This window comes from Rhagoletis zephyria, unplaced genomic scaffold (assembly GCF_001687245.7).
Source record: "Rhagoletis zephyria isolate East Lansing unplaced genomic scaffold, Rhagoletis_zephyria_1.1 Rzeph_scaffold_01205, whole genome shotgun sequence".
Classification (NCBI taxonomy): domain Eukaryota; kingdom Metazoa; phylum Arthropoda; class Insecta; order Diptera; family Tephritidae; genus Rhagoletis; species Rhagoletis zephyria.
In genome coordinates this window covers 8,756-32,002 of record NW_016158289.1, presented here as the reverse complement: position 1 = coordinate 32,002, position 23,247 = coordinate 8,756, and the positions used below count along the sequence as shown (strand labels likewise).

At 42.3% G+C, this 23,247-nt stretch overlaps 2 protein-coding genes across 3 annotated transcripts in view; one reads left to right on the top strand and one right to left on the bottom strand.

Annotated features, from left to right (window-relative positions):
* Zip102B (Zinc/iron regulated transporter-related protein 102B) overlaps positions 1-23,247 on the bottom strand; it is a 68,166-nt gene that overhangs the window by 41,923 nt on the left and 2,996 nt on the right. The gene's annotated exons all lie outside the window — the stretch shown is intronic.
* On the top strand, positions 13,925-21,021 carry LOC108363165 (uncharacterized). Its single transcript, XM_017616447.1, has 2 exons — positions 13,925-14,436; positions 14,491-21,021. Exon 2 carries the CDS (start codon positions 14,882-14,884, stop codon positions 16,061-16,063), a length of 1,182 nt encoding a protein of 393 aa, XP_017471936.1. The 5' UTR covers positions 13,925-14,436; positions 14,491-14,881; the 3' UTR covers positions 16,064-21,021.

Genomic DNA, 23,247 nt, shown 5'->3' with positions numbered 1-23,247 from the left:
ACACTCGCACAACTTCGCTCCGGCTACTGCAGCAGGTTGAACTCCTACTTGAGTAGGTTGAATGAGGATGTGCCGAATGAGTGTCCGGCATGCGGAGAGACCCCACATGACTCGAAACATCTCTTCGCATGCCCGGAAAACCCGACAACCCTAACGGCCTTGTCCCTGTGGACAAATCCCACAGAAGCTGCACGCTTCCTAGGGTTGCCGTTAGTGGAACTTGACGACAACGACTGAGATACCCACCGATCTGGGCGGGGTTGTTGTAGCCGCTACAACAACAACAACAACAACATCGTTTCTGAATTTCAAAATACCTTCCAACAAAGAATCAGTTGCGTGCCAAATTACGAGGTGTCGCTCAAGGTTCGTGAAGGTGCAACGCCGGTCTACGTGAAGGAGCGACAGGTGCCGCACACATTAACAGAACGAGTCAACAAGAAAATTGACGAGTTAGAAAGAGCAGGCATAATTACAAAAATTACAAACAGCGACTGGGGTTCTCCGCTCGTCGTAATTCCAAAAGCAGACGGAGGAGTTCGCTTATGCGTAGTCTACAAGGTAGGGGTGAATCAACGCTTGATTAATGCACACTACCCAATTCGGAAAATAGATGAGATTCTTAACAGTTTGCGGAATTCGAAGTATTTTTGTCAGCTCGATCTGTACAAGGCATACCTTCACATTCCAGTTGATAAACAGTCAAGCATCATTCAAACAATTTCGACACATCGGGGAACTTACCGGATGAGTCGGCTTTCGTTTGGTATTAAAACTGCCCCGGCCGAATTCAATCGAATAATTGACCGGATATTACGGGATGTACCCAAAACTGAATCATATTTCGATGACATCGTGATACACGGCGAGTCCATACAAGAATGTAAAAATAACCTAAAAAAGTGCCTAAAGCCACTTGAAAACTTTGACCTTCATTTAAATCATGCAAAATGTATTTTTTTCTACAAGTATCGAGTTCTTGGGGTACGTTGTTCAGCACAATAAAGTGTTGAAATCACCGGCTAAGGTCGCCGCAATTGTTGACATGCCGGAACCACACTCAATTGAAGAGGTACGTCGATTCCTTGGCATGGTCACATATTATGGCAGGTTCATACCGAACGTTTCAACCATTACAACCCCGCTACGGAAACTATTAAAAAAGGGCGAAAAGTTTCGATGGTCAAGCGAACGCCAAAATGCGTTTAGTTTATTAAAACAGGAAATATCCAGCGATAGAGTCTTAACACTTTATAATCCAGAAATACCACTTCAACTTGCTTGTGACGCAAGTCCTACAGGTATAGCAGCGGTCTTATCGCACATACAAAATGGAGAAGAGAAACCTATTTCATTCGCGTCACGATCGTTAACACCCGCAGAACAAAATTATTCGCAGCTGGACAGGGAAGCACTGGCGATCTTTTTCGGGGTACGCCACTTCCACGAATACCTGTACGGACAAACATTTAAACTTGTAACGGATAATCAACCTTTAGTAAGGATATTTCATCAGCACTCGAAAATACCGCAAATGACTTCAGCGCGACTGCAAAGATATGCCGCATTTCTATCCGGATATGACTACGAAATCATCCATAAGCCCGCCACTGACAATTGCAACGTGGACTGCTTATCAAGAGCGACGGTGCTACTAAATACAACGGAAATAAACTTCATCGACCAAGAAGTTCATCAAATATGCAACGCATTTCTTCGACTAAATTGAACTTCAAAACAATCCAGACTAAAACAAGTAAAGATGAAGTCCTTTCGAAACTGTTACGAGAACTACAGCATCACAATCGCGAAGATTCTGAATTTACAATTGATCAAAATGTAATATTTAGAGGACAACGGGCAGTAATTCCGAAGACACTTCAACAAGCCGTTTTGCAAGAACTACATTACACGCATGTAGGCATCACCAAGATGAAACAACTTGCCAGGCGATACGTTTATTGGAAATCGATCGACAAGGATATCGAACAACATGTACGAGCGTGCGCTGCTTGTATTTCCCATAAAAACAGTCCAAGTAAAGCCCCGTTACACCCGTGGGAAGAGCCCGTAGGCAATTGGCAACGAGTCCACATTGATTACGCAGGACCATATCAAGGTCACTTCTTCCTCGTAGTAATAGATGCAAAATCTAAGTGGGCTGAAATTGGCGTATGCAAGCAAGCACCATCTACAACATCGACCATTCACATTCTTCGTAACATCTGCTCCCGGAACGGATATCCAGAGGTCGTGGTATCCGATAATGCAACTATCTTCAAAAGTGACGAATTTTCTAAGTTTTGCCAAAATTCTGGTATTTTCCAAAAATTTATAGCGCCAGGCCACCCAGCCACAAACGGACTAGCAGAAAGGAGCATACAAACTCTCAAAAACAAATTAGCCGCAATGTCAAACGAATCGTTACCTATGACAGAGAAGGTGAGAGAAATTTTATTTAAATACCGCATTGCGCCTTTGATTAACGGGAAGAGTCCATCAGAGATGTACTTACATAGACAAGTTCGTAGCCCTCTAGACTCACTAAGGCCCGTCAAGCACCTGAAATCCTGCCAAGGTGCTAAGAGCGCTAGACAACTAAGTGTGGGAGATAGGGTTCAAGCCCGATATTACACTCCCAACAAACCGCAATGGAAGTTAGGTACAATTATCAGGAAGTTGGGGTATCTTCATTATGTTGTAAAACTAGATGACGGGTACACCTTCAAACGACACATAAACCAGCTACTCCCAACGAGCGTATCATGGAAAGACATGAATACAATGTAATTTTATGAAAGCAATATGTCAGCTGAGATTCAAGTTCCAGTTCAACAAGATCTAGTTCCAGTTCAACAAGATCTAGTTCCGGTTCAACAAGATCCAGTTCCAGTTCAACAAGATCTAGTTCCAGTTCAACAAGATTCAGTTCCATTTCGACACAATTCACTACCGTGTCAACAACAAAGTCAACTTCCAGCCTTACAACAATATCCAATTCCAGTATTAGTACCGACGAAAGCAGTCCAACACAACAGACATAAACGCCGCAGGATTAATGAAACATACTTAGAAATTGATCCAGATACCAAGCGGATATGTAACGGCGAGAGTAACTCAGAATCACCGAACGTAATTGAACACCCCCAAGTATCGGAACCTGAGTACCAATCCTCGCCGACTCGTAAATCAACTCGGAGTCGTAGACCACCAAAATATTTAAATGAGTACGTTTCTGAGTAGACTACACACGTATTATAAGTCATCATAATACTCTTGTGAGCATCTTTAATTTTAACTAGAGATATATGTGTGGGAGATCTATTGTAACCCTGCTATTAGTAAACTGATCTAGTGTAACTCTGCTATTAGTAAAACAGCAAGTTGGCTGCGATTTATTTTTATCTTGTTAATTACATATATATATACCAACGTGTGGAAGTTTTTTCCGCTTTGTAATAAAATAGCAAGTATACAAAATAAGGCGCTTCTAATTTCTACAATAGAACCACTTCGTGTCGCTGATGAACCTCATCAGGCACCTCGCATCGGTATTTGAAACCTCCCTAAGGTCGGCCAGGAATGGTGAGCCCATACACAAGAGTTGCAAGACTTTTTCCTCCTCTTCGTCGTCCTTGCAGCCTCTGCAACATCTACGAAAAGGCACCTCGAGCCTTTCTGCATTCTTACCTATTAAGCAGTGCCCGGTTAGGGCCCCACGACGTTAGATATATCCTCTTTTCTAAGAGAGTAAACCTTTCGTGACCGCCTCCGGTCACTTTTGGGCCAAGTCTGCCTGGAAATTCGACAAATCGTACTTTGACTCCATCTTTCTTCAGCTTGTTTGTAAACAAATTCACTAATTAGCAGCTTGCATGTGGCAAAAGGCATACCAATGCGTTCTTTACCAGGAAGAATCTGCCTGGTCGTGCCTTGCCTTGCAAGTTCATCTGCCATGCAGTTTCACTCTATGTCCCTATGACCAGGGACCCAAGTGAGGTGAAGTCTGTTCTGCTTGGCTATCTCCTGTACAGATAGACGGCAGTCCAGCGCAATCTTTGAGTGAAACGTGAAGGAGCCCAGAGCTTTGATTGCAGCCGGCTATCACTAAAAATGAAGATGTTCCTTGCCATCATTTCGGTTCAAAGCTTCTCAGCAGCTTCCATGATAGCTGAAACTTCAGCTTGGAATACGCTGCAGTAGTCCAGTAACCTAAAAGAGATTTTTAGAGGGTTTCGTGAGAAAACGCCGCCTCCTTCCTTGCCGTCGAGTTTTGAACCATCTGTATAGATGTCAATGCTATCGGATGGAGTGTTTAAATCTTCTTTCCACTCCTCCCCGCTTGGGATTCTGGTGCTGAAGTTGCATTCCGGAACCGATATCGAAGCACAGGGGTCTGTGCTGTTCGGATTGAAGCAAAATTCATTTAATATACAAGAGTGTCCCTGGGCTACAGGTTGCCATTGAGATGTCTCTCTTAAGCGAAGAGCAGCGAGCACTGCCATCTGCATTCCTACCAAATCCAGTGGCAGAAGATCCAAAATAGCGTTCAGCGCATCGTTTGGCGTAGGAGTAGTTCAAGGGTTTCCTTTACCGTGGAGGTCCAGGATACATCGTGCTTTTGTAAGAAGCCTATCGGGTTGGGAGATCTGGAGAGAATTTTTCGCAGCCTGGCAGCTTCGGAAACACCTTCCATGCCACTCCACGAAGATCACTTTACTTCCCTCAGAGCTTTTTTATAGGCCCGGAGTAACCGCTTGTACTCCTTCTATTCAAGCTCACAGCTAAGCCTTTTGGCCTTATTGAATTGATTCCTGCAAGATGTGCGAAGCGAGCCTAAAAACCCATAAAAACAAATTTGTTTTGAAATATTTTTATCTCTTTTTTTCCACAAATGTCATACAGAAATAAACACAATATGTATCCATATATATCAATCGAAAGATGTTTAAAATACCTTTACAACGTGGTGCTTAATTGGTTTCGAAGACATTAACATTTTAGCAATTACACCTTTAAACCGAGATTCCGTCTACAATTTATATTACCGCATTATAAAATTGGTATACGTGTGCTCAGCACTTGCAGCCCTTATTATTTATTTATTTATTTATTTATTTATTATTATAGTCTATGAACAATAAATTCTTACAGACTATGGGAAGGTTAAAAAGTATTTAATTTAACTGCTTATTTAGGTTCTTGTTGTTGTAGCGGTTACCAAGTCCAGCTCGGGTCGTTTCATCCGTCAAAGTTGTCGTCTGTTTCAGCTAAGGGGAGGCTCAGGAAGTGTGCGACTTCCACAGGGTCTGTCCATAAGGACAGGACCGTCAGCTGAGTCGGGTTCTCAGGGCATGTGAAGAGGTGCCGAGTCATGTCGCGACTCTCCACATGCCGGGCATTGGTTAGGCACATCCTCATTATTTCCGCTCAGGTATGAATTGAGCCTGCTGCAATAGCCAGAGCGAAGTTGGGCAATTGTGGGCGGGTCTCCCGAGGTAGACAAAGTTCTGTCCCGTCCACTTCCGGTGGTTGTGTACGGCATTCACAGGGCGAGAGTCTACATAACTCGAGACTGAGTCCCTGTGAATGCCGCTCAGGGCCAGTCGGTAGGATGACGGGTCCAGAGGTTGTTTAATGAGCCTCTGGACTTCGTCCGTCGGTTCGTGCCTTGGCGAGGGCTCTTCTGCAAGCAGCTGTCTGCTGAGATGGCTCCCCACAGGGAACTGCTTGCAGAGCATTATGTTATGCTCCTTGACTGGGAGCATCTGGGCCTCGTCATGTAGGTGGTGTTGGGGCGTCATAAGGAGGCATCCGGTCGCTGTTCGTAGTGCCGTGTTTTGGCAGGTCTGTAGCTTCATCCACTGCGCCCTGCTAGTCCCCGGCGACCATACGGGCGCTGCATAGTTTAGAACCGGCCGTCCAATTGCCTTGTATGTTGCCAACAACGTTTCTTTATCTTGCCCCAAGTGCTGCCGGCCAGAGACTTGAGGACATTGTTGCGGCTCTGTACTTTATTGGCAATTGTGGTTGTATGCGCCGAGAAGGAGAGCAGACTGTCGAAGGTAACTCCGAGAATTTTCGGGTTATTCCCCGTCGGTATTGTTATGCCATCGACGTAAATACCCAGTTAAAGTCTGACCTCCTTCGTCCAGGTGGTGAATAGGGTTGCCGAGGATTTCGCAGGGGATAGGGCAAGGCTCCTTGCAGTGAAGAAGCGAGAAAGTTCGGCGAGATAACCGTTTACTTTCGAGCACAAGTCATCAAATCCATTCCCAGACGCCATGATCGAACAATCGTCAGCATAAGAGACAATATTGATTCCCTCTGGTGTTTGAGGCAGCTGTGGTGGCACTGTGGTACCCCCTGTTCAATTTTACGTGGCTTGCTGGTTTTGTCTCTGAAAATTACTGAACAATGTCGACCACTCAGTCGGGTTTACGTAACCGGAACGACCCAGATTTATATTTGGCCAAGGACTGTGACTCCAGCAATACTCGCCAAAAACTCTTTGGGGGAGCTTGTATGCTGCTACAACAACAACAACAACCACCACCACTCAGGTAATTCGCCGACCTGTGGGAGAGAGGAGGCCTCTATGTCTAGCAGTGTTGACTGACTGACAGTGTCGAACGCCTTGAACAGGTCCAACGCTACTAGAAGTTCTCTCACAGGGGCGATTTCGGTTAAGGCCAGGAGTTATCTGAGTGTTTATGGCGTTAAGTACTGTTGTTGTACTATGCACTTTACGGAACCTATACTGATGCTTCGCTGGGGTCAGGTGGTTCGTGAAATACGGGAGGAGCAAGGCCTCTAGTGTCTTCGCTACCGGAGAAAGGACGGTTATCGGGCGATAAGACTCTCCTTTGTTGGCTGGTTCCCCCGGTTGGAGCAGTGGGACCACTCTCGCCATCTTCCATATGTCTGGATTGACGAGAGTGGCCATAGACAAGTTTCTGGTCACCCGACGTTTGGCTTTATCCACCGGAGGATGCAGAATAAACTGCCGGCTAAAATAGCTCGCGCATCGCTCCGGGTCCGACGAGGTGTGGTCACCAAAGTCTATTTCAACTCTGTCGTCGCGCTTCGCCGGGTTGGACAAAGACCTCACGGTTGGCCAAAGCTTACTCACACCAGAGGCGAAGTTGCAGGTCTTCAAATGCTCTTCCCATTTCTTCCACTTATGTACGTTCACAAGTTGCCGAATCTCCGAATTGAGATCCCTGATACGGGGAAAGTTGACATAGGTCTGGTGATCCGCGGAAGCAAAGTCGGCAGGTTTATCAATCGAGATGACTATGGGCAGATGGTCTGATGCTAGGGTCAGCATAGGTCGCCCTGATACGCTGTTGATCAGACCGGCGCTGACAATTGTTAGATCTGGCGAGCTGCAGCAGCTGCCCATAATCCTGGTGGGTGCGTCGTCGTTCATTGTGCAGAATGTCGAATCGTCTATCAGCCAAATGTATTCCCCTACGATCATTTGAAAGGCTTGAGTGCCAAAGATCGTGGTGTGCGTTAAAGCCGCCAACTACCATACGGTTTTCACCTCTGAGTATTTCAGGGTGATATACAGCCGGGCAGCTGGTGACAGGGGGTATGAATACGTTGAATATTTCGAGCTCAACATCGCCTGACCGGATAGCAATACCCTGACATTCTAGGATGGTATCCCTGCGGTCGATGTCTGCTTCAATAAGGCGCAATTCAACAAGGTTAATTGCCGTGCAACTTCGTCTCTTGGACCGCAGCTATTAATATTCCATGCCTTCCCATAAAGACAGTTATCTCCTCGATCTTGCTCTGGAGTCCGTTACAGTTAAATTTTAGCACCTTTGTTTGCCTTGGGAGACCGATTGTTATTTGTGGTGTTAATGAGTTGTGTTGCCTGTCGGCTCCCTGCTGTACGTGCTGCAAAAGGGGGTGCTGACTTGTGGTGGTGGTTGACGGCGTCGCCTGGCAGGTATGCGACTGGGCAGCACAGCAGGGCCCACATAGTCACTCGTCCAATCACGCGTGTTCCGAAGTCCTAAGCATGCCCTAAAGTGGCACCAGCCAAGGCAGGAGTTGCACTTGACTGATGTCACGTTACGATATATTCTGGACTGACAAACCGAGTAGATTGTCGGAGGGACTAGGAGTTGCCGGCGGCGGTGTGTGGGTGCTATTGTGTTTGTGTGTGTATCTATTGTTGTGTTGTGTTGGGGTGTGGGTGTGTTGGTTGTGTGCTGCACGGGCGGGTGCTGGTTTGCCGTGGAGGCGGTCCAGTGCGTACGTAGGCCCGAGCAGTTGCGGAGGTGACTCCACCCGTCACAGGCATTGCACCTGACCGAGGTGGAGTTTGTGTGCAGTCGTCTCTAGCATACGCAGCAGGTGTAAGTTTCTGGCCCTGGGTTGGACTCGATGCCAGCCCTGAGCAAAAGGGTACAGAGCAGATGTAGCCCTAGAATAGAGCAACGTTTGACGGATTTTGCCGACCTAAACGGGGTTAGATCGCCGAAACAACAGCCCTTGGTCGGGTAAAACCTGAGTCATTCCTGTACGTAGAACCGGCTGTCGTGGGAATGCTTAATTTAATTAGGTAATTGAGTTAGATATCGATAGAATTAGAGATCATATTGAATTCATTAGCAACTCTGCAGAGGGGCGCATTCCGAAGGGATCTTTGCGGAACATTAAAGTGAATAAACCCCATTTCTCGTTTTTCTCTATCGAAACGGTGCGTATTCTTTACTTAAGTCAAGTTAAGTTTTTAACTTGTACCAAAACCCGAGGGACGCGTATCAAAACTCATATTGTGTGCCAATAGTTTAGGCGGAACCAAAACCCGAATATAATAAGAATATGAACGTACATAAAGTATGATGAATAAACAAAATGTTGGGAGCAAAACAAAAGTCAAAGATATTCTCCGAATAATAATAATAACAAATACCATGATAAATACGGCTATTCACAGCCAGAAAACGTACATTTTACGAACATTATGTTTCACAAGCGATTCTCGATCGGCGAAAAGTTAGAGAAAGGCTCGTAAACGATAAAACAAAAACAAAATAAAAGAAAGAGGCTTGTAGTAATTTGTCAGCACAAGAAAAAATTTTCATTCTGTTGGAAATTTTTCTTGAACCACAATATTTTATAATGTATACTATTCGCATACGAATGCTTTATCGATCCGTTTACGACTGTTCGTAGGCGATCGACAATTTCCAGCGAAAAATTACTCGAAAACGAATCGTAAACGGCTATCATGAACGACATTTTAACCGGTTTTGAGAAAATACCTTTGTTCCACACGCTTTCCGGGCCGCTCAGGTAATTAGAGCGTAATGCAGCGTTTTTGCTGCATTTAAAATGCTACATTTAGCACTTTCGAACATATGTTTTCGAAGAGCGTTCATGCTATCGCCGTGTTCCAGTCGCTTATTCAGATCCGTATCTATTACGATCAATTCTCACTGAAAAGATAATGTGCAAGAACCCCGAATGAAAAGGAAAAAATAAATTTTAAACCAAAAATTCAATACAAAAACTTGAATTGTTTTAACCATAACCAAAAATTTGTTTGTGTATGTATTCATTTGTCGCTGCTATCAATTAAAATTTCCTCACTTAATTAGGAAACAAAACAAACAGAGTTGATCACAAATTGATCCAGATTTCTATCAGCATCACATCGATGTTGACTTTGCGTAACTTTTCTTTATCCAAATAATGTAAAATAATAAATGAAATCTTGGTCGGCGATCACTGAAACGTAGCTAGCCACTGTATACGCGAAAAAGCAATGTTGCTCATTAAACTATGTTCGAATCGTGGAAATTTTGGAATATCACAGGGTTGCTTTCAGCATTTAGATTCTTAATGCAAAAATGGAGTTGCATTTAGGTGACGAATTTTGTATGGATAAATGTACATTTAGAGTAGCATTTAGAGCTAAATGCGCTAAATGTGCTTTTACGCGTAAGCAAAAACAGCCTATAAAAATAAGTTAAAAGGTGTTTGCACGGGGCGATTTTGCCATCAACTTTTGCGTTCAACTCACGCAGGGTTGCACGAAAAAAAAGTTGAATGGCTAAATGTTTGCTGGCGACCAACTTTATTGAAAGCGATTAGTTGAAAGGCCATTCAACCAAAAGTAGAATGCAAAGTTCAACAATGTAAACGCCTTTTTATGGCGAATATCTTGATTTTTTTTATATTTTGATATTTTTAACCATTCAATTTTTTTTCGTGCAACCCTGCGTGAGTTGAACGCAAAAGTTACCTGAAAAATCGCCTCGTGCGAAAGCCCTATTACTCTCTCATCACAAGTAATAAATATGTGTCAACTCGTCCGAAAAGTGCCCAGAGCGTGAGGAACGCGAAAAACCACATTTCGTGCCCGGAATCAACAAATCGGCTCTAAGCAATGATTTTACGTGTACGTATCTTATATGGCTAAAAAAATTACCAAATAGCTACATTTTCTGAAAATTCTGTGGTAGTTTCCACTTTTGTGTTTTATAAAATTTGCTTTCGGATTTAAACAACAACAAGTGTTATTTCAAATTGCCCTTTTGCGCATTTGTGCCCGGAAAAAAGGTCCGGGCTGTTTCGTGCACAAAGAAGAAGACATTTACGAACCAAAAAAGGAACGTATTCGCTCTCTATTACCCATTTTTCTAGCGTGAGGAACGGTTTCTCCCCAAACCCCCCCTAAACAGAAGAGGATGGACGCCGCTTTATGAAAAGTCACCCCCCCTCCCCCTCCTAAAGACCCATTGGGAGCTGTTTGAAAACAGCGGAAATTTGGATTTTTTCCAAAACGATTATAACCCTCACTACTCCTTTCTGTTGCCCAAGGGGCTGAACACCTTTTGCAGAGAGCACATTTCTGTGTAGGAGGCCTTCGGCCGCGCTTAGGGATTATAACCCTCACTAAGTAGAATTCTCCTTTCTGTTTTGCCGAAGAAAAGGGGCTGAACACCTTTTGCAGAGAACACCTTTCTGCGTCGGGGGCCTTCGGCCGCGCTTAGGGAATATAACCCTCCCTAAGTAGAATTCTCCTTTCTGTTTTGCTAAAGAAGAGGGGCTGAACACCTTTTGCAGAGATTGTAATTGTAATTGTAATTGTAATTTATTGCAGTCATATGAAACAGACGTTCCTTACAGACTAGAGATAAAAATTTAGCTACTTAGACGATACGTGTAAAACATAAAGCACTCTGCAGCTTCGAGATCAAAGAAAAAATAAATAAAGTTTTTGGAAGAGAGAAATCCAGGTCGATAGAATCCGAGATCGTGTTGAATTCGTTTAAAGCTCTTGAAATAGGAGCATTCCTGGCATACTCCGTTTTACAATTTCCTCCATAAAACGGCAAAGGATTGCGAAGATTCCTTAGAGGAACATTGAAGTTGACCTGCTCTAGGAGCGTAGGGCAATCGATCACACCATTTATTAAGTCATCCTCAATGAATGACACAGAAAATTTGTTTGCTGAATTTTTCAAATCAAATTTTGTGAATGATTATTCATCGAGTGGTGAGGCTACCTACAATAATAGTCCTGCATCGTTAGATTTCGGATCTTTGATGTTATCGGAAGATGATATTTTTTATGGTATAAGAAGCTTAAAGACCTCCAAACAAGTGGATGTTCATCATCTCGTCTTATTTTCTTAAGCAATGCATCGCATCTATTTCCGAGCCATTGCTTCTCTTATTTAACTTATCACTAGCGTCAGGTCATTTTTTGGATGATTGGAAAATCACCTCTGTGTCTCCTATTTTTAAAGCAGGTGACAAAAGTGACATTTCGAATTATCGGCCCATTTCTAAGCTTCCTAATATTGCGAAATTATTTGAAAAAATTGTTAGTAGTAAACTTTCATTTGCCATTAAACAATCAATATCCCCCTCTCAACATGGGTTTGTACCAGGGCGCTCTACCGTGACTAACCTAGCCGTTTTTTTAAACTATTGTATATCAGCGTTTGTGGGTGGCTACCAGGTTGATACTATATACACTGATATATCTAAAGCTTTTGATCGCATGTCACATAATTTACTCCTGCATAAGTTAAAACATTTGGGTATTCACTCAAGCTTTCTGTCCTAGATAAAGTCTTATCTCTGCAATAGAGTAAATAAAGTTGTTGTCGATGGGATTAGCTCCTCCCCTTTTACTGCGACCTCGGGAGTTCCGCAAGGAAGTATTTTGGGCCCTTTGTTCTTTGTTCTCTTTATGAATGATTCCAGTGCTTGTTTTAAACATTGTGAATACCTGTTATACGCAGATGACCTGAAGGTTTTTAAAAAAATTGAAAATGCCTCTGATATTGGTGTTCTTCAAGCCGAGCTTAATAATTTTTGTGAGTGGTGTTGTCGTAATAAATTAACACTTAATACAAATAAATGTTTTTCTGTAACTTATTGCAAGTCTCGTTCCCCCTTACTATCGTCTTACTCTATTTCAAATGTTGTCCTGAAGTTGAGTACCAAAATTAAGGATCTAGGTGTCGTGTTTGATTCAGCGTTCACATTTGTCGAACATATCAATCATATATATATTCCCAAAGCGTTCTCGTCATTAGCTTTCATTAAGCGAAATAGTGCCCAATTCAAGGACCCCTATACAAGAAAGCTTTTATATAATGCGTTTGTCAGGTCCAAACTGGAATATGCCTCTATAATATGGAATCCTTCTTACGAAGTTCACCATAATAGGATTGAGCGTGTACAAAAATGTTTTTTAAAATTTGGTTTGGCTCAAATTAGGTTTGATAATCCTACTCCACCATATATATCTCGCTGCAAGTTGATTAGCTTGCAAACTCTACGTAGTAGGCGGACTATTTCGGGTCTGTTGTTTTTGCATGATATTCTGAGTGGGGAAATTGACTGCCCCTCCCTATTAGATCGCATTAAACTCAATGCTCCAATGAGGATGCTACGCCAACTTGATATGTTTTCGATTGACCTATGTAAGACTAATTATGCTCTAAATGAACCAATTATAAGGATAATGAGTGATTTTAATGCTTTATGCAAAGTGTACAATGAAACATTTTTGCCAATAGGATAGAATTTAAGACAACCTTGTGTACATGTTATTCTTAATGTTACAGTTTATTAAGTTTTTTTTGTTATTATAGTCTGTAAGATTATACTAATCATAGACTCCAATAAATAAATAAATAAATAAAAATAAATAAATAAAGTTAAAGGTAAAAGTTAGAGATAGCAAAGATCTTCTGGCTTCCAGAGATTTAAGGTCTATTAATAGCAAACCAGACTTATACGATGGAATAGGCTCGCTGAAGTTAAGATTTCTGAGGGCAAATTTAAGAAAAACCTTCTGAGCCCTTTCAATCCTATTAATTAGGTTTGAGTGGTATGGCCTCCGGATAAAAGAACCATATTCTAACTTAGAACGAACAAAATATGTGTATAACAATCTAAGTGTATAGGGGTCAGAGAACATTGAGCTCTGACGCCTGAGAAAACCAAGTACAGCGTAAGATTTAGAAATAGAGCTCTCGATTTTGTTCGCACATTTTCAAACAGCCCGGGTATATGAGCAGCGAGTACTCGCACACTTGTTCAATGCTCATTACTCGAAAATTTTCGAGCATGAGCTCGAGCAATTCGAGTAATTTGAGCAATGTTTTTTTTATTATATTGACATCTTTGGTAGCAACTTTTTAAATTTTTCAAATTATTGATATATAATGCAAAGATTGTTACATTGGTATTTAATAATATAATTTATTTAACATGAAATAGAAAGCAGCTGCTGACAAATACAATTTAAATTTTCTTTTGTTTATGAAATTGTTCAAAAACTCGACAATTTTGAACAAACATTTGAGTAGTTGAGCAATGAACGAGTTTCGAGCGAGTATCGAGCTATTCGCATTGCTCGATACCCGGGTATCTAGAGCTCTATTTAGAAATGATGTGACTGGTATGACTGCTAAAAGACCAATTAGAGCTGAAACTTACACCAAGGTCTTTGATTTCTTGGACTTTTTGAAAATGAGTTTGAGAGATTACATAAGACGTCGAAAGAATATTGTGACTTTTGGAAAAAGTAACTTGAAAACATTTTTTAATATTCAGAGAAAGGCGAGAGCTGAGACACCAGCGGTGTAGAATATTAATCCCGGACTGAAGTCTTAGCGCATCATGCGCATTTTCAATCAAAGCAAAAATTTTTAAATCGTCAGTGTTGGCTTTCATATAAACTGTGTAATATTGTTTTTGATGTGAACCTTGGGTAATACCGTCCTTTTATGTAAACCCTGTGTAATATTATTTCGATGTTAACCTTTTATCAATGTACCACCCCTATCCCTGATCGATAAATGGCAATTAGTTATCGATGTGCGACAGAAATCTAGGAGCACTAAGCCATTTGCGATCTGGAAATAGAGGGAAACACACGAAAGTGTGAGTATTTAATTTATCGTAATTTATCTGACATAATTTTGTAAATCCTTATAGGAAATAAAACTCATCACCACATTTTCACTTGTACGTAATTGCTGGTGTTTTATTTACCCCCTCACCAGATCGGGAATCAACATTTTTTATTTCACTTTCGTAACAAGGAAAGTGGCGGAAGTGAGCTGCATGTTGGGTTAGCTGGACCCCCGCGCGGTGCGCTGCATTAAGACTACCGAGGCTGTGTATAGCCCAGCGAGAATAATAAGAGGTTTAGCATCGGTTAGAAGTAGAAGCAAGGTGGATTTCGGTAAGTGCCTGTGAGTTATTGATTTGGCGTTAGGGTTCGTAGTGGGTCGTTACCATAACCTAAAACTGTGAGTCCAACTTTTGAAAACGTGGAGCGAAGCCATTTTGTTGGGACCTTCGACACTGATTCGTTGTTAATAAAATGCCTACTACACGTTCGACAACGAGTAAGGAAAGGGAGGGCGATAGTAACGACGAGCTGAACAATACTGTTTGTGAGCATCCGGCAGGAAATTCGCAAGGGGAGTCGACGATTGAAATGAGGCTAAACGAAATTATGATGCAGATGAAAAGCTTGCAAGACGAGATGCAACGTATAAGGCAACCACAAAGCGTTATTCAGTTAGAAGCGAATCAAATAACGAATACAGTCGATTCGGAAAGTATAGGTGTAATTACTACGGCATCCAGCGAAGTTGGCCACTCTCAGCACAATTCCAGCATGGGGAGAGCACATAAATTGTATGATTTACCTGAGTTTGATGGTCGTCCGGAAGATTGGCCAATGTTTAAAGAAACGTTTGCGATGACAACGGCGGAGTATCAATATAGCAATCCGCAAAATATGATGCGATTACAAAGGGCGATAAAAGGAAGGGCTCGCGAAGCTGTTGAATGTCTGTTGATTCACAGTAGAAATGTCCCGCAAATTATGAGCACCCTGCAGGAATGTTTTGGAAGGCCTGAGTTGTTGGTGAAAAGTCAAATAAGCCGAATAAGAAGCATTGCGCCGATATCTGAGAACAGGATAGAGCAGCTAATAACCTTTGCAACAAAAGTTCAAAATTTGTCGTCATTTCTCCAAGCAGCTGAGTGTGACCATCACCTTTCGAATCCGACACTTATGGAAGAGCCTTTGATGAAGTTACCCGTGCAAAGACGAATAGAATGGGCACGACATACAGCATCAATCGTTCCAAGGCCAACTATTTGTCATTTTAGCACTTGGTTGCAGGAGCTTTCTAGAATCGTGAGTACTGCGTGTTCGTTTTCGAGCTTAGAGCCACGTCCAAATAGGGTCGAGGGGCGTACTAGATTTTTTTATGCAAATGAAACTAACGCTAGCAGTAACAGAAACGATAGGTGTGATGCTTGTTCTGAGAAGCATACGCTCAGCAAGTGTAATAAGTTTTTAGGCATGAATTATGTTGAAAGATGGCGGTTGGCTCGTAGCAAAAAAGTTTGTTTTAATTGTTTAAAGGGTCACCATCGTAGTAATGCTTGCACGGAACAGCATGAATGCAATAATAGTGGGTGCACGCGTAGAGTCCATAGTTTGCTTCATGAGACACATGAGAGAAATCGTTGGCAGCGGAACAATTAGGCGATGCAACAGACACCGCAAGTAGGATTGCAGAAAGAAGCAGAGCAGCAACAACAATTAGAGCCGCAGTCTCAACAGGTATTTACGAGCACAATTGGGTTCAGTCCACTGATGAAACTTATTTTTAAATACTGCCAGTGGTACTATATGCTAAGGGGAAAGAAATTAAAACGTTTGCATTCTTGGATGAGGGTTCAGCGATATCCTTGATTAACTGCGATTTGGCAAGGCGTCTCGGCTTAGAAGGAAAAAGCGAAACGTTGACATTGCAGTGGTTTTAAAATGCGACCGTAACAGAAGTCTCCCAGCGAGTAGACATGCATATTTCAGGTATCGGGAAGAACCGAAAGAGATTTTTAATGCAAAATGTTAGAACGGTATCTAATTTAAAGTTGCCAAAACAAACAATTAATTTTACAGACTTGCATTACAAACATCGAAATTTGACGGTTAGTCAGTACGCTAACGCAGTGCCCGAGTTGCTGATTGGTTTAGACAACGCGCATTTAGGAATTCCTAAACGAACGGCTAATGATGGGAGCCGAGGGTATGCAGTTGTGCTAACGAAATTAGGATGGGTCGTTTATGGAGCAAGAGGCATGCAATCGACCAAGGACCATCAATACACGTTTTTCGCGAATATAGGGGACAATCAGGATGACATGGAAAGGCTGGTGAACGACTATATCGTAAACGAAAACATGTACGTAAAGGATGTGCAGTATGTTGCAGAGGCGACGGAAATCAGTAAGGCGAAGCGCATACTTGAAGCTACAACTAAGCGAGTTGACGAGTCACGGTTTGAAACAGGCTTGCTATGGAAAAACGAAAACATTGAGTTACCAGATAGTCGGAAAATGGCCGAACAGAGGTTTTATATGTTAGAAAAAAAGTTTGAGAACGATGTCAACTTGAAGAACGCTTACACTCAAATTATGGCACAGTACGAAAAAAAGAGTTACTCACGAAAGCTAACCAAAACTGAAGCTGCTGAAGAAGAGTATCGCACTTGGTATTTACCTCACTTCGGAGTACATAACCCCAACAAGCCTGGTAAATTGCGATTGTCTTCGATGCTGCAGCGAGAGTACAGACGGTGTCCTTAAACTCAGTATTAATGTGCGGACCAGACTTAACGCAGCCATTAGCAGCTGTATTGATGAAGTTTAGACAAAAGCCAGTAGGAGTATGTGCGGACATCACCGAAATGTTCCACCAGGTGATGATTCGAAAAGAAGATCAGCAAGCGCAGCGTTTTCTCTGGAGGACTCAAAGAGATAAGCCATTGGAGGTGTATGCGATGAGCGTTATGATATTCGGAGCAACCTGCTCACCTTGTTCAGCACAATTCGTAAAAATTAAAAACGCGGAAGGTTTTAGAAAACAATTCCCGAAGTAGTAGCTGCCATAATTGAGAACCACTATGTCGACGACTTTGTGCATTGTTTCTCTAGTGAAAAGGAGGCGTTCAACATAACTAAACGAGTTGTAGAAATTCATAAAAATGGAGGTTTCGAATTGCGAGGATTCGCCTCCAATTCCAAACTCATTACGAATATGAACGAAAGTGAAACCATGTCATCCATCGTTAATCTTGACAGAGATAATGCGGATTTATTCCAAAAGGTACGCGGTATGTATTGGGATACCGACAACGACGTCTTCAAGTTCGTCCTATCGTTTGGTTAAGTGGATCCTGCTCTATTGAAAGGAGATAGAAGGCCAACGAAACGCGAGGTGCTAAAAACCACTATGTCACTATTTGATCCCTTTGGAATAGCAGCCGGTTATACACTGGAGGCTAAGTTAATACTGCAAGCTATTTGGCGTGAGCGTACGGAATGGGATGAACATATATCATGTGGCGTGTATGAAAGCTGGAAGAGTTGGTTACGGCTGTTGAAGGAGCTTGCGCAAATAAGCATTCGTCGTTGCTATGGTACTTTCTTCTCAGATGCAAGTGAAGCAGCTTACGCAGCAGTCGCATATTGGAGGATTCCAACGGAGTTAGGTAACGCTTCATTGCGGGGAAAACTAAATGTGCACCTCTTAAGTTGGTATCGGTGCCACGGCTGGAGCTACAGTCAGCAGTGCTTGCAACACGTCTCAAGCAAAGCCTAGTAAGTTACCACAATTATAAACCGGCTAGAGTATTCATGTGGAGCGATTCGAAGACGGTCATATCTTGGATCAAATCAGATTATAGACGCTATAAGGCCTATGTCGCGCACAGGGTGAATGAAATTCTGGAAGGGAGTAGCATTAGCGAATGGAGGTGGCTACCTAGTGCGACAAATCCGGCTGACTTTGGCACACGGCGAAAGAACGTAAAACGCGAATCGTTTTGGATAAGTGGCCCGAAATTCCTTACGCAGGACGAATCAAATTGGCCTCCGAATGAAACATGCCATAATACTGATCTAGAAATACGCAGCAAATATCCAACCATTTTAATAAGAAATGTTTTTACACCTTTTAAAAAATTTTCATCACTTATTCGCTTAAAAATAGTAGCCTGGGTCCTCCGGTTCCTGGGTAATTGCCTAAAAGATTAAGTGAGACATATTTATGGAGTCCTACGCATTAACGAGCTAAGACGAGCTGAAGAGGTAATATTTCGAAGAACGCAAATGGAAGCCTTCCCTGAGGAATATGGTGCACTGAGGGAGGGAAACCCAATAAAGAAGAGCAGTGCGTTACTAACATTTAGTCCGTATATAGATGGTGTTGGGTTGATGCGAGTAGGAGGGCGAATAGATGCGGCTGAAGCAGTTCCCCTATATACACGACGTCCTGTTATCTTACCGAGAGAACACTACGTAACTCAACTAGTAATCGATTTTTACCATAGACTGTGGAAGCATCAGAACGAGAGTTTAATAGTAGAAATACGGCGGAAGTATTGTATACCACGAATTAGAACAGAAGTGCGACGTGCTGGAAAAAGGTGGCAGGTCTGCAAAAACACAAGAACAGCCCCTTCTCCGCCGTTGATGGGCCAATTGCCGTTGGATCGTCTAACTCCGTTTGTTAGACCTTTTTCGTATGCGGTCTGGATTATATGGGACCGTTCAAAATAGTCATAGGGCGACGTAGTGAGAAGCGATGGATTGCACTTTTCACGTGCCTGACAATACGCGCCATCCACTTGGAGATCGCCAAAGATCTTTCCACAGACAGCTGCTTAATGTGCATCCGTAACTTTATGAATGGACGAGGAATACCTATTCGAATACGCACGAATAATGCAACGAATTTCGTTGGTGCAGATAATGAACTAAAATGGCAACGCATACAGTTCGACAATGATAAAATTTCTGATGCACTTTCGACCAAAAATATCGAATGGATCTTCAACTGTCCTCTAAATCCCCATGCTGGTGGGTGTTAGAAGCGTCTAGTTCGCAGTGTGAAGAGAGGCATTGGTCACCCGCTCTATAATGAAAATCTACAGGAGCACACGCTATACAGTCTCATGTGCGAAGCTGAAAATATTGTGAACTCGAGGCCACTGACTCACATTCCCCTTGATAGTCCCACTGTTGAACCACTAACCCCGAATCACTTTCTCATAGGTACCCCAAATACTGAGCAGACACCGCACCCTCATGATGAAAAACATCGAGCTACCCGGAAGCAGTGGCATAGAGTGCAGCAAATGCAGCAACGGTTCTGGAGGAAGTGGATGACGGAATATCTTCCTGACTTTACGCGCAGACCGAAATGGCATCAACCCGTAAAACCACTGGAAGTCGATAACCTTGTTCTCGTATGCGACCAGAATACCCATCGTTCAATGTGGCCCTTGGGTCGCATTACCAAAGTGTTTCCTGGGAAGGATGGCCAAGTAAGAGCAGCGGAAATACGAACGTCGACCGGTATAATCAAACGCCCGGCCTGTATTCTAGCCAAATTAGAAGTTGGTGAATCTGGGTAGATTCACGGGGGCGGGGATGTTGGCTTTCATATAAACTGTGTAGTATTGTTTTTGATGTGAACCTTGGGTAATACCGTCCTTTTATGTAAACCCTGTGTAATATTATTTCGATGATAACCTTTTATCAATGTACTACCCCTATCCCTGATCGATAAATGGCAATTAGTTATCGATGTGCGACAGAAATCTAGGAGCACTAAGCCATTTGCGATCTGGAAATAGAGGGAAACACACGAAAGTGTGTGTATTTAATTTGTCGTAATTTATCTGACATAATTTTGTAAATCCTTATAGGAAATAAAACTCATCACTACATTTTCACTTGTACGTAATTGCTGGTGTTTTATTTACCCCCTCACCAGATCGGGAATCAACAGTCAGCATACAGCAAAAATTTAGCAAATGAAAAACAAGAACTCACATAATTTATAAATAATACAAAGAGTAAGGGATATAAAATGCTACCTTGAGGAACCCCCGATGAGGCAATTAAAGATTCCGAAGAACAACCATTAACAGAGACCACACAGCGCCTATCCGACAAATAAGATTTGAGCCATTGCAAAAATACTGAGTGGAAACCCAGTGAGGCTAGCTTACTGACCTACAAACTGTGCGAAACTCTATCAAATGCTTTGGCAAGATCAGTGTAAACGCAGTCGACTTGGAAACCGTTCGAGATAGCTGCAATACAATACTCACTAAAGACGCCTAGATTAGTTACCGTAGATCGGTTGGGGACGAAACCATGTTGATTGGGTGAGACTAGACTTTTTGTCGCGAAATACATTTTCTCCTTGACGATAACTTCAAAAAGTTTGGAAATTGTTGAAAGTTTCGAAATGGGTCTGTAATTACAGACATCACTTTTGCTGCCACTTTTAAGAATAGGGGTAATTGAAGTCAATTTCAATTCATCATAAAAAATACCGGAGGCTAGAGACCTATTGAAAATAATTTTTGAAGGAGAGATCAAAGCAGGACACTTCATAAAGTTTGAAGAGAGCCCATCAATATCTTACGAAAGTTTAAGGGAGCCAAAACTAGTAGAATTCACACTAGCAGAGAAACTAGAATCCACAGTAGCGACATTAGCACTAAAAAATGCAGCAAATAGATTTGCAACGTCAGCTGGAGTGGAGGCACATTTATCTTCAAAAAATACAGCTGAGGGAATACTAGAGTTGTTCTTCTTAGACTTAATAAAATGCCAGAACGATTTCGGATCTTCTTTGATATTGGATTCAATGCCTAAGATATAATTTCTGTAGAGGAATTTATTCAAGCAGTTAAACTTTTTAAGATGGACCTGATATTTTTCAAAGAAAAACTGACTTCCAGAGGCCTTAAACTTATTATAAAATTTGTTTCTAAGATTCTTAAGTTTTTTCAAGTCACGATTATACCACGGTAATTTATAGCGTCTTTTTCTAATTATTGGAATGAATTTAAAACAAAAATCAGAAATTACAGATTTGAAAGTAGCGAAGCATTTAGCTACATNTATTTAAAATGCTTTCGAAGTTACTTACGGCAATTAGATTATTTTCTCTAGACTTGTCGCACCTATTAAAAGGAATCGGATAAATTAGCATGTCGGCCGCTGGGGTGTAGGGGTAAGCAGTGCGCGCTTCCACTCCGCAGCACGAGGGTTTAAACTCTGGTCCAAGCAACATCGCAAAAATATAGAAAAAAGGTTTTTTCTTAACAGCGGTCGTCCCTCGGCAGGCAATGGCAAACCTCCGAGTGTATTTCTGCCATGAAAAACAGCTTCTCATAAAAATACAATCGCCGTTCGGAGTCGGCGTAAAACTGTAGGTCCCTCCGCTTTGTGTGACAACATTAAGGCGCACGCCACAAATCGGAGGAGAAGCTCGGCCAAACACTAACATATGTGTAAGCGCCAATCTATTATTATTATTATGTTGTCAGCATGCGCTTTATAAAGATTATAATTACTATTAGGCGGGGTATAAGAAACAATCAAAAACAGAGAGTCATAACTAGATGAGGCACTGATGCGAACACAAAGCTGATCCAAAAGGGAATCATCATTTTCAAGCGAGACAGAGATCGAATGAAATTTACGCTGAATAGCAATAAGAACTCCGCCGCCTTTCAGACAACCAGTCTTAGTTACATCTCTGTCCTTCCTAAAGACATTATAAATGTTTGAATCAAAAAATTCCTCATCATAGAAATCCGCATTTAGCCATGACTCAACAATAACAAAAACATCGAAATCCCTTTGCGAGCTAATAGAGCGTACCGCTGCTGATTTTGTTCGAAGGCTAGAAATATTCTGGAAATAAACCTTCAAAGAGCTATAATCATATATCTGCCCATTAACATTTAAATATGCATTACAACTTAACTTATTAATATCCAATACTACGGGATCAGGCGCATCCGAGGACAAATAAACTAGTTGGGATGAGTTTGTTTTGTCCCTCTGTGAAAAAAACGGAACGGCCGAACAGAAACATTAGCTGGCCACAACTCTGGATTAGATTTTCGCAATCGAACTCGCTGACGCCAAGCTTAAAATTGACATAGGATAAGGCATCCAGTCTCGACTCTTTTTTGACTAACCTGTAGCAGGTTAAGTGCCGCTTATCAATGCCAGCGTGTCTCACCACATAATCAACAATATTGTCACAGGAGACGGTTGACACGAAAGACGAAAGGTGCAACCACTTAAAGCGGGCAGCCACTCCAAGATCACTACAATCATTTGATCCCACCACGCGAGTTCGCTTTTGGATGTGATTTGTCCTTTTACTCTCAGCAGTAAGCCAAACAGGGCTGCGGGTAGGAAAAGGAGGATTAGGCACTTCCGCGGCCGTAGCATTAACAGCATCAGATTCAGCACTAACACCACCAGTTGGTATATGTTGTGAAACAGGTGGGAAACCAGCAGAAGAAATATTTTTCACAATTACAGGAGCGAGTAAATATGAATTAGCAGCAACAGAAACATTAGCAGTGCACGGTGTTGTTGGTTTCGTGGTGGTAGTAGTACCCGCAAGTAAATTGGCAGTGCAACCTGCGACAGTATTTGTGTCCATGAGGCCGTCAACATGACGTACAGTTTTAGAGCCACTAGAACTAGCAATCCCGCCAGAATCAACTTTGCGAGCGGGAGAGATGACGTTAACACTCTAAGCCGATGTGCGCTCAGACAAGACGCTTTTAAAGCCAAACGAATGAGGGGCAGCGGGAGCCACAACAGCACCAGGCGATGAAC